General features: G+C 44.8%; 1 protein-coding gene across 1 annotated transcript; it reads left to right on the top strand.

Annotated features, from left to right (window-relative positions):
- Positions 1-10,428: 10,428 nt before the first annotated feature.
- LOC136465765 (FHA domain-containing protein FHA1-like) lies at positions 10,429-11,079 on the top strand. Its single transcript, XM_066464373.1, has one exon. It carries the CDS (start codon positions 10,429-10,431, stop codon positions 11,077-11,079), a length of 651 nt encoding a protein of 216 aa, XP_066320470.1.
- The last annotated feature ends 635 nt before the right edge of the window (positions 11,080-11,714 follow it).

Raw genomic sequence — 11,714 nt, forward strand, 5'->3', positions numbered from 1 at the left:
AGGGCAAAAAAAAATGCACACGGCAAAAAGCTTCTTTGCCGAGTGCCAGAAAAAAACACTCGGCAAAGACGTATTTTGCCGTGTGTTTTTGTTTGCCGAGTGTATTTTATTTGGCACTCGGCAAACACGGTATTTGCCGAGTGCCCGATAAAATACACTCGGCAAAGCCTCGGCACTCGGCAAATCGCCGGTTTCCGGTAGTGGCTCATCCACGATGTCATCAAACGAGTTTTACATATGCACAAGCACTTCATCTCATTTTTCATCTTACCTGCTAGCTTCTCTTGTTCATGGAGCAAGCGCTAGCTGAAAGGTAGTAGCATCTAGATAGGTGTGGCATGAGCTTATGGAATTGACCCCCTCTTGATTTTAGCTCAGGCTCCGCCACTGGTCGTCGTTACCTGCAGACAAATAGGTAGCCAGCAGATGAGGCCTCGGATCAGCGGAAGCCAGCTAGCCTCTTCCTTACTCGATCTATACCTCCGATATATGCGCTCCATCGCTAATCCGTTTCACCTCCCAAGGATTATACTTCTTGGCTTCGCAAACAGGATTATATATAATTATATATCAATTGCATTGCTTTCTGGGATCATATCGATCCTTGTCTCCTTCGCATTGTATGAGAGCTCTCACCGTTACTGCTGCCTGCGATTGAGTGCTAACTACACCTACACGTACGTGTTCAATCGTGTTGCCGCCTGAATAAACAAGTAGGAGTAAAGATACTTAGCCCCCCTTTGGGATGGCTTCTCTTTATAAACGGTTGTTGTTTCTAGGGAATATTCTACAATATAATAAACAATGAGTTATTTTTTCTCTTTTTCAGAAGTAGATATATAGGAGCCGGTGCCAAAAGAAACCTGCCAAAAAGCGTCTTATTCAGGTCTTGTCAATATAAGAAAAAGGAAAAATATACAACTCCCTCATTTTTGAGCTATTTTTCTCTCTCATTACTTTGGGTGCATCCCTCCCCCTCCTCCGGTGTTTTTGAGGTGTTTACCTTCTTTTTTTCTTGAGTGAATGCCATAGTTTATACTCCTATATAAGTTACTCCTACTGTAACAGAACCGACCAATTATACGAAATTAAGTAAGAAAATCATCCGCCAGAGTAGACGATTTAGCAAACTTAAGACCGTATAACCCGGTAGTCCGTGAAATCACGAAGGATTTCAAACCAACTTCCATTCTAGCCAAGATCGTAATAAGTTTAGCGGTCACCATCACATATTACATAAAAGTTCGCAATCTCAGATACATCAGAGTTTCAACATAGTTATTACAAAACCAGTTCGAATAAAAGTAGCGGAAGTCATTTGTTCAAACCACACACATACTCACGCGGAGTTTAAATATAGTGCCAGCGAATGATCATCTCCAACAAAAGCATCAGACGAGACGTAAGGAATGACCATGCCCATGGTCCTAAGCATCACCCATCGTAGGATAAAGGCAGTTGATACAGTAGCCATAATACATCTGCCCACCTGCAACAAGTGGGAATAAAACCCTGAGTACGAGAAGGTACTCAGCTAGACTTACCCGACATAACCGAAAATAAATGACACCAAGGATTATGAAGGGCTTTATAGTAGGGTAGCTGACTCATTTGCAAAAGAAGCATTTTTAGCATTTCAAGAACCTTTCTAAAAGCATTATTGTCAAGTTAATTATTATTGACCTGTCGACTAGATTTGCACCTATACTAGAGCAAACACATGATTAAGCAGATAATGATAACCCATGATCCTTAAACAACTTTCATACTGTCATATTCATTATAACTGTCCAAGTGTTCCATAAACATTTACTACGATGAAGTAACTCAAGTCAAGTGCTCACTATCCAGGAGCGATGGCGATTCGAATCGATTCCTAACCAGCTGGTGATTTATTCCTTACACAAACCTCACTCACCCGCTAAAGTGAGATATTGATCACCGAGTCAACTTTCCAGGTATCTCGAGTTTGCCAGGAACCACATGTACCCGGGGGCCGACCGACTGCACTTTGGTCTTATCATCTCGCCCCCGTGTCCTACCACACCTGCTCCGGCACAGTGCGCTGCGGGCAATCTACTCGGCCCGAAAAATCTCCTAGCTTCGCGGTCGGAAGGTACTTTATCCGGCCAGCTAAATGTAAGGCATGCGTTCAACATGACTCGAGGCCCAACAACGGTCGGTCCTTAATCGACACAGATGGAAACACTACAGTCTAAAACTCTGCAAGTCTCCGTCCGGTCTCAACTTCATTTAACACTTAGTTATACCATGACTTCATAGTCATCCAAGCAGATCCAGATAACCACCTATAGCTCGCAGGTGACAGGAAATCACATGACTTCTACCGGTCTAAGCCAGCTAAGCATTGACTCGACTGCGGATACCAGGGTAACAAGGATATAGTATAACAAAGGTAGACAAGGTATAATGCAGCAACGGTTGCAAACAACTCCTGAACGTAATGCATCAATTAAAGTAAAACATTTAATGAAATAATCGCAAACCGGGAGAAAAATGCTCCGGGGCTTGCCTCTCTCGAAGGAGCTCGGACGGTGATCTGGGCACTCCGGAAGTTCCTCAACGTCCTCCTCGTCGGCTTCGGGCACTTCCTGCGGCTGCACCTCGAACTGCTCCTCGGGCTCCTCGGGTATGACGACTAGGTTCTCGGTTTGCGATCCTGTATGATGCAATGTGCGTAAGTGCTTATGCAATCGGTGCATCGGATGAGATGAATATAATGGATATGTTTAAATGCAAGGTAGTCAACATCATCCAAGAAAATATACTACAAGCACAAGTTATCTACTGCATTCTCTTCTACTACTAATATGTTAAGTCAACATATCTTATGAAATGCTTCAAAGATACACCAAAGCTTTGCTAATTTCTTAAACACATAAAGCAATGCTTAATTAAACCCTAATTAATAATAGGTTTGAATAGCAACCTCTATTTTTCTTGCTTAGAAAAATCTTAGAAAATTACTACAGCATAGTACTACCCTAAGAAGTCTACCATCAGATTTTCATGGTGTTTGAATGAGTGGATTAGCCTACACAAAAATCACAAGCTATGGCAGGATTATGAACATAAAAATACTTTGAACTGTGAAAAGTGTCAAACAACAGAGTTAGTATTTTTCCTAGGTTCTTCATAGTATACAATGACTGTACAAAAATTATCACATGCATGTTTTATACAAAGTTTGCCCTCTAGCTAAAATAACAAAAATTCAGCCATTAAAGGTACTTGAACTACACCTCAAAATTTTCCCATAGCACATGCATGAAACATATTTTTCCTAGGTAGTACATTACATAGGAAGATTAACAAACTTAGAATCATATTTTTCTGAAGCCTATAGATTTTTCTACACATTTTTCAAGTTATCAGCAATATACATGATTAAATAAAGTTCTACAGAAAAGTATTTCAAAAATGACATGCAGAAATTTTTCCAAGTAGATCTGATGATAAGGAACCTAGACAATTTTATTTCAATAGATTTGGAGCAACTTTGAGTATCCAAACATTTTTCAAACCATTTCCATTTTCAAATAATAAAGAATAAATTGAAAACCATTTATCCTACAGCTACTGGGCCAGCCCGCACGGATTAGGCGGCCCACTGCCACTTTTGGCCTGCGCGGCCTGAGCGCAAGGGAGGGGGAAGACGGCCCAGCAGGGCGTCGGCCCACGGCCATTCGGCCTGGCTGGCTGAGGCAGAGGCCACGCCGGCGCTTGCGCTGGCGCGGCGGCGCGGCTCGGCCATGAGGCCGGCGGCCATCTCTGGCCGAGACAAGGCGAGCTAGCGGGCGCATGCGATGTGCGAGAAGATGGCGAATGCGGTAGGGTAGCTAGGCGGGGCTGGAGAAGAGAAGGAAGGGGCCTTCCATGGCGGCCGAGCACGGCGGCGCCATGGCCGTCGGTGGCGGGGCTTGAGGTAGCGCTACCTAGGCTCGGCAGTCGGCGCAAACGTGAGCACGACTTGAAGGAGAGCGAGGCGGAGCTGCGGGCGTGTGCTTGCTGGCCGAGGTGGAGGAGCCACGGTGGATTTCGCCGGCGGGTGCGTGGGCGCGGCGAGAGGCAGAGTTGGGGCGCTCGGCTCTAGCGGAGAGGAGAGGCAGCGCGGGAATGAGCCAGCGAGCGCACTGGCTTCGACAGGTGTAGGCGGGCATGTGGGCGCGGGCGCAGGCCGGCTACGACGTGCGGCAGCGTTGACGGCGCATGGCCGCCACGCGGCGGGCAAGCTCTGCCGCGGTCGGGCGCGCGGCGCGGCGCGTCAGCGGGCAGGCGCGCGGAGGCAGGCCAGGCGTGGCGTGGTGCTGGGCTAGGCCGAGCGAGGCGAGGCGCGCGCGGGAGGCTGGCTGGGCTGGCTTCGGCCGTGGGCCAGAAGCGAGGCGGCGGCCCGCGAAGGAGAAAAGGTCCTTTTCCAAATATATTTTCAAGGAATTTTTAAATGCCATCTTTCAAATATTATTTTGAGCAAGAAAATGACATCTTTTGAAAATGTATCAAAAATAAAAGTTGATTAGAATTTAATTCTCTACAACTTTGCTTTTATGACCAAAGCCAAATTCTTTCTAGATTTTGAATTGTAAATTCAAAGTCCATGTTTAACTCAAAACCCTAATTTTTGGGAATTTATTTTTGAAGCCAAATTTTTGAATTAATTTGAATACAACCTTGCTCCAAAAATTGAACTAAACAATTCTAGATGATTTACAATAGTAGCCAACCATGTTTTACTAACCTAGCAAGCAAAAATCAGGGCAAAACAATTCTAACAAAGGTGTGCAACATTTAGGTTTCACAACATGTTTCAAATGTTTCGAAGCAGTGTTTTAATTGTTATTTACATGATTAGGCATGTATGATTTGGATGCTTGATGATGCATGATATGTATGATTTGCAGTGACTAAATGCAGGCATAACACCGGGGTGTTACACCTACCATCCCAAAAATAAATGTTCATCTCACATTTCTAGATCAAGTTTGACAAGTTTTTTATAGAAAATAGTATCAACATCTATATACACCACGGGATACTGTGTATTTACCGAGTGTGAGTAACACTCGGCAAATAGTGCTACACACTCGGCAAACTCTTTACCGAGTTCCACACTCGGTAAAGTGGACTCGGCAAACAACGACTCGGTGAAGTTATTTTACCGAGTGTCTAATATCGGCGCACTCAGAGCAGAGAGTTACCGAGTGCTACAATGACACTCGGTAAACAATTATGACTTGACGATCGTCAGCCTCCAAACTGACCGTTAACGACGATGTTTACCGAGTGTCACTAGCAGCACTCGGTAAATAAATTAGCATTTCGTGATTAAAACAATTCCGTAAATAATTTTTTTGAATAATGTTTACCGAGTGTAGCTCCTAACACTCGGTAAAAGAATAACCATTTTCGTGATTAAAACAATTCCGCAAATAAACTTCAGGAATAATGTTTACCGAGTGTTCCCACTCGGTAAAAAGTAGTCAAATATTTCCGAGTGGGGACGCGGCACTCGGTAAAAAATGGCACACTCGGCAAAATTCACAAAATCAGAACCAATTTGGTTCTGTTCGCTGTTTTACCGAGTGCTACACTCGGTAAAACTGACAGAATCTCTATTTTACCGAGTGCTACACTCAGTAAAATATGTCCACAGAATTTTTTGTTTGTTTGTTTCAGTGCATATCCAGTCACAATAAGCAACAAAACCACAGGAAATTATAATAACATGACAAATAGGCAATATATATCACATATATGTCCACAAATGTCACATCCACTCACAATAACCAACATATGTCGACAAGCACCATGCAAAGTCCATAAGCACCATCAACATATGTCCAAAGTCCACAAAGTTCAACCAAGTCCACAGTTCAACATACAAACCCATCAAACAAGGTCGGATGGCCTATCACATGGTCGGAGGCCTGCGGAGAAACGGAGTCAAGTCCAGGTCTTGATCACCCTGCATATCGTTGTTCGATCCAGCTGTAGAAGGTCCCTAGAATGAGATTGCACATGTGAGTTATCTGGATCAAAGCAAATTCTAAGGTCTAAGCTATGGTAGGTCAAACTAAGGTATAAGTCGAAGGTAGCTCTATATGACACGAAAGTGAAGAGTGCATCTAAGTGACTCATAGGAGTGCCGTCGCGCGGAGGTGGAGGCACCAACGGTATCATCGGCGATGGCGGAGGCGGTGGTGGAGGCGGTGGAGGCTGGCCCATGCTCTGAGAAAAACAGGTCATGTACTCGTACCAGTCCTTGTGCGCCTGCTGGAAGGCCTCAAGCTAGGCCTGCACTCGCGCCCTCTCCTGTGCCAACTCGGCCTGGTGCGACAGCTCGAGGGCCTGAAGCTGGCTCTATGAGGCCTGCTGTGACTCCTACAAGGCTTCAATCTGGGCCTACAATTATTTATCACATAGTTAGAATGCAAATAAAGAACGAGTAGAAAATGAATGGACAACGAATGCAACAGAACTAACCTGGAGTGCTACCACCTGGGGCTGTGAGCGTGGGCGTATGGCCGGACTCGAACTCGTGCTCCGGGCTCTAATCTGGGTGAGTGTCTGAGTGTTGGCCATGTCTATGGTGCTGTTGCCCATATAGTACCGCTCGTGTGGCTTACCTAGTCCCAACCTCATGACAATGTCACCCTCGAGGTTAGTGGTGCTTGGATCAAATTCTGACCCATGGATCTCTCTCGCCATCGCCGTGTACTCGCTGAGGTGCCTGTGCACGCTCGGGTTGCTGTATGCCTCGGGCGGATCCTCCGCGTTGTAGATGAGGTCAGGGTCCTTTGCCTTGCCCTTGTGTGCCAAGGCATATGCCTTGAACGAGGCGCACTCCTGGCCGGGGTGGAACCACGTCTACAGGAAGAAGCACAACAATAAGATATTATGCATTTAGAAGTTAGCATAGCATCAACGAAATGAAATCCGTGTACATATCTGGCTGCATATTCCTTGAGGGTAGTGGGGCCTTGTTTGTGCGAGGAACCCTGCATCATCGCACGACAACGTGAGCGTACGACGTGATATTGCTCGTACTCCTCACTCAACCACTTGTCCACAATGGCCTCCAGTAGTTGTCCATCCCCGCACACCAAGCAGGAGGCACCTGCACGTACACGAGCACATGACAAATCATAAATCAATTTCAGTGCAATTAATTGCAGATGATGTAATCTCATGTTTACCGTCAAGTATTGCTCCTTAGTCAGGGACAGGTGCACTGCCTGCGCTCTGGTGACTCTATGTCCTCTGTGGGCATGGTAAATTCTTCTGCACAGGAGCTTTATCTCGTAGAAGAGGTCCTGCACTCGGTGAACATAGACTCTGTTCACCACGTCATCCGTGTTCTCCCTACGTACTCCCTCCGCCAAGGTGTAGTAATCCTACAAGCAAATACAGTCAGTAATATACAATTAATGTGATGTTATTATCAGCATAGTGCGATGAACACGTACCCACAGCTCTTTCATCACCCGATCGGCCTTGCTGTTATAACACCTGCCAGCTCGATCAGTCTGATCGATGGTAGCATGCCAGTGGAACCACTTCATGGCGGGCTGCACAACACCATCGATCCTCACCATCCTGGGGTAGTTTGCCCTGCATAGAAGACCCAGGATCCCATTTACTCGGCGAGAGTGACTCCCTGGGATCACCATTTCCCAATCGCTACACAAAGTTATTGAGATTGAATATTAGTTTCTGTTATAACTTAAAAACCTATGAAGTAGTGTTAACATGCAAAAATTACTTACTTAGTTCCGGAGGGTCGAATCACTGGCCGTCTCTGTATGGGTAAGTCTGGGAGGCGCGACGACCCTCGCAGCCAAACCGTAGGCACCCCATTTCCTCTGCCAGCAAGTCGGCATCCTCCTCGCGCTCAGCCCGCTCGGCCTCATCCTCCCTCCGTGCCTCCTCCACCGCCTCTGCTATCTCCTCCCTGGTCTCCTCCTCCTCCTCATCCTCCTCCGTGGCCGCTATGAACTCATCATCGTCGTCCTGTGGAGGAGGTGTCGGCTCTCGACGCCCTCATCATCGCCGTCCTCCTCCTCCACCCTGGGCTCCTCCTCCACCCTGGGCTCCACCTCCACCCTAGGCTCCACCTCCCTAGGCACGCCCTCATCGTCGTCCTCCTCCTCCTCCCTGGGCACGCCCTCCACCCTCAGTCTGTGCACGCCCTCCTCCTCCACCTTGGCTGGACCCCTCGCCACCAGCCAGTAAGGTCATAACCGACCTAATCTTCCTGATTCCACCGCCCACCATCAATCACCTGCAACAAAAGGAATAAACTATCAGTACGCATATACAAAAGTAAATGTATCATACATGTATAAAAGAGATGCAAAATAAGTAAATGTATCATACATGTATAAAAGAGATGCAAAATAAGTAAATGTATCATACATGTATAAAAGAGATGCAAAATAAGTAAATGTATCATACATGTATAAAATTGCCATAAGTACTACAGATCTTACATGTACTAGAAATAATCATCAAGATCATTGATAGGTGGGCCAAAAATCCCATCATCGCTATTGTCGACGTAATTATGATCGTCTCTCAAAGTCTCATCACTAGCGACACTGCCTGAATGGTGTTGCTCAAGTAATAACAAGTCCTTCGCGTTGTGAACCTCCTCTCCATCATCCCCGTCAACAATGACCGTATCATTGTCTACTTCCATTGCGAGATCTACATCTAAGACAATCTCAAAACTCCCTTCTAATCCTTCTTCTTGAAAGAACTCTCCGTCATATGTGTTTGCATCGATATTATAATCATCATCGTTTGGGACGGGTACTTTACCATGCGGTGATACCTTGTACACAACATTATACGCCTTAAGACGGTCTTTGGTTTGGCACGGGTATGAGAGATAATAAACTTGCGTGGCCTGTTGGGCCACAATGTACACGTCGTCTCCTAGCAAGATGGATGACTTTAGAACTTTGACTAACCCAAGCTCAGGGGTCTTTATCACTTCTTTGGGATCAAACCAATGGCATTTGAATATGACAGGACGAAGAGGTACACAACCAGGAAACTTGAGTTTGTATATTTCTTCAATTATTTCATAGTAGTCCAACCCATCTGTGCCTGGCGTGAAAACATCGGTATTTGTGGTTCTTCGATTCGGCCGACTCTGCTCATGCCGAGTTGTGTGAAAGCGATATCCATTGACATCGTACACAGAGAATGACTTGACCCTAAATTCAAATCCATTGGCAACTTGCCTCAACTCGGCACTCATAGACACGTCAGTTTTGGCCTGCTAGTTCAAGTAGGATGATTCGTTATATATTTGTCGAGTTGAGAGTTAAGTACAAACAACAAATGAAATTGAACAATACCTCCTCCTTGAACCAACAAATAAAAGTGGGATTTCGTTCTCCCACGCCATGTCTTAGAAGGGTTTCAACTTCCGCTTCGGTGGGTTCCCTCCGTGATGGACGATGCTAGAGGAGAACAAATTTGCTGTAACGGCCGTTAACAAGAGGGTTGGATGGGTGCATGCGAAATATTGACAAGAAAAGAAACAAGTTTGTGTAAAACTTACGCAATGTACGGGCCAACCTCTTCAAAGTTCCGCAACACATACAGCTGGATAGAGCGCCACTCTTCTAGGCTCAACATCTTCAAGGTAGGTTCACTTGCACTTCCGAGTTGCCCTCGGAAAAGGCTGAGGGTTGACTGATTGTCGGCAGCATTATAACGAGGGGGTGGATTATGCACGTTAGGAAGGTTGTCGGCATAGTATCTTGTTGTGAAGTATGAAACCTCCTTCAAGGAAGGTTGATCCACACATTATGATAGGGGAAAATAGTGTTGTCAGCTATTAGTTGTTACCCTTCAAAACACAATAAGGCAACGTACGGCCAGACACTTGGAAATACAAGCGTCACGGTATCTGTCTGGATCTAAGAAGCATAGTGTAATTGCACACATAATCTTATATTTTTATCAATAACACTGATAGATATTGGAACAAAATATGGAACTTTTGTTCCCCAAAACTGTATCTTCGTGAAATCAAAGACATTACTGAACTATATTAAAGTCACAGTGAAAATTGGTTTCATGTGTACTGTGCACTATGTCTTATGTGGAATGATTTGAAGGAAGCAAAAAGTCTACTTCTGTAGTTACCTCCAGTGTATTCTCTAATAGCATAAATTTGTTGTTTTGGACCCTTTTCTCATATCAGTATGTTTTTACAATGTTTAGTTCATCTAACATCATTACCTTAGCTGTCTAGCAAGAGACTGCATAGACATATAATGCAATTCAGCTAATATAATCCATTCATACTGTATTTTAACAAATAACCTATTTACTCCATACAAGAAACTAAAAGTAAACACATAATGTTTTCTTTGACTACCAGGAACACCAGAGATGGCAGCCTCAAATTCTGCAGTGACATCTATTGGCCAGAGTCAAAAGGTGCCTGGTTTTGCCAAGCTTCAGGGTGAAAATTTTGTGTACTTCATACAAACTTATTCAGTCATCTTGGGGCGCAACACTGAAAGCTATACTGTAGACTTTGATCTCTCAAAATATGAATGCGGAAGCCAACGAGTTTCCCGTTGCCATGCATGTATATTCTATTACTTTAAACTCCACCATTTTGCCATTAAAGTCATTGGAAGAAAAGGATGCACCATTCAGGAGGTCTCTTATCTCCCAGGTAGTGTCCCTATTAAATTGAATTCTCACGACCTCATTGAGATTGCTGGAATAAAATTCTACTTTCTCCTACCATCTCGCTCCATCTTTGCCACTCTTGCTGCTCGGGATACTACTTCCTTGCCTCCACAATCTTCATCCCTTTTGCACCCTGCTGATTACCCTGGGCATCGAAATGCTAATGATTTTGGCCATAGCAATGGTGAGAATGGGGCCAAAATAATCAATGACAGGCAAGGAAAGTTGGTGAAACAAAACAGGAGTTTTTCTGGAGAATTGGAGATATCTAACTGCTATGGCATCAGTAATGCTGACCCCATTGGAACGCTTGATGGATGCGGTACGCTATCTCTGCTATAGTCTTATGCTAGATCCATTTTTCTCCTTTTTTTCCCTACATTCTAGCATACTAACAGAAAGTGTGGAATCACAAAATGACTTTATCCACATGGTTTATTTGCCAAATAATTCAAGTATACCTTGACTGCTATATTGATTGTTGGCAGGCATTTTCTCTCTTTTTTTATGCTTTGCAATAATATACATTTGCCAGTGCAGGCTTGTCTTATTTTTTAATTATAGATGTAATTTTTTTTAATTACTAAGAATGAATATTGATAATGGGAAGGCTTCCTTTTTGTTGGCCACAAAATATGAATATGCTGTAATTAGTTTTGAACCAAGTGTAACGTGAATGCCTTTTCCTATGCCTTTTTTTTGGAGGGGGCAGGAAGGATTGCCCCCCTACTGAGAGAAAACATCAAAACCAAAAGTAGCAAGATACAAGAAAAAATGAAACAAGAAAGAGATTGCACAAATGCATATAGTCATAACTCGAAAAAAGGAAAATATGGTGGCTTAGGGCATTTACCGATGGCGGCGGCGGTGGAGGACTGCCCGGTGGCGGCGGTGGTGGAGGGGAGGAGGCGGCCGTGGCGGCGGCAGTCCCGCGGTGGCGGCGGGTGACCGCCCTCCCCCGGTGGCGACGGCTGTGG

Source organism: Miscanthus floridulus, chromosome 7, assembly GCF_019320115.1.
Source record: "Miscanthus floridulus cultivar M001 chromosome 7, ASM1932011v1, whole genome shotgun sequence".
NCBI lineage: Eukaryota > Viridiplantae > Streptophyta > Magnoliopsida > Poales > Poaceae > Miscanthus > Miscanthus floridulus.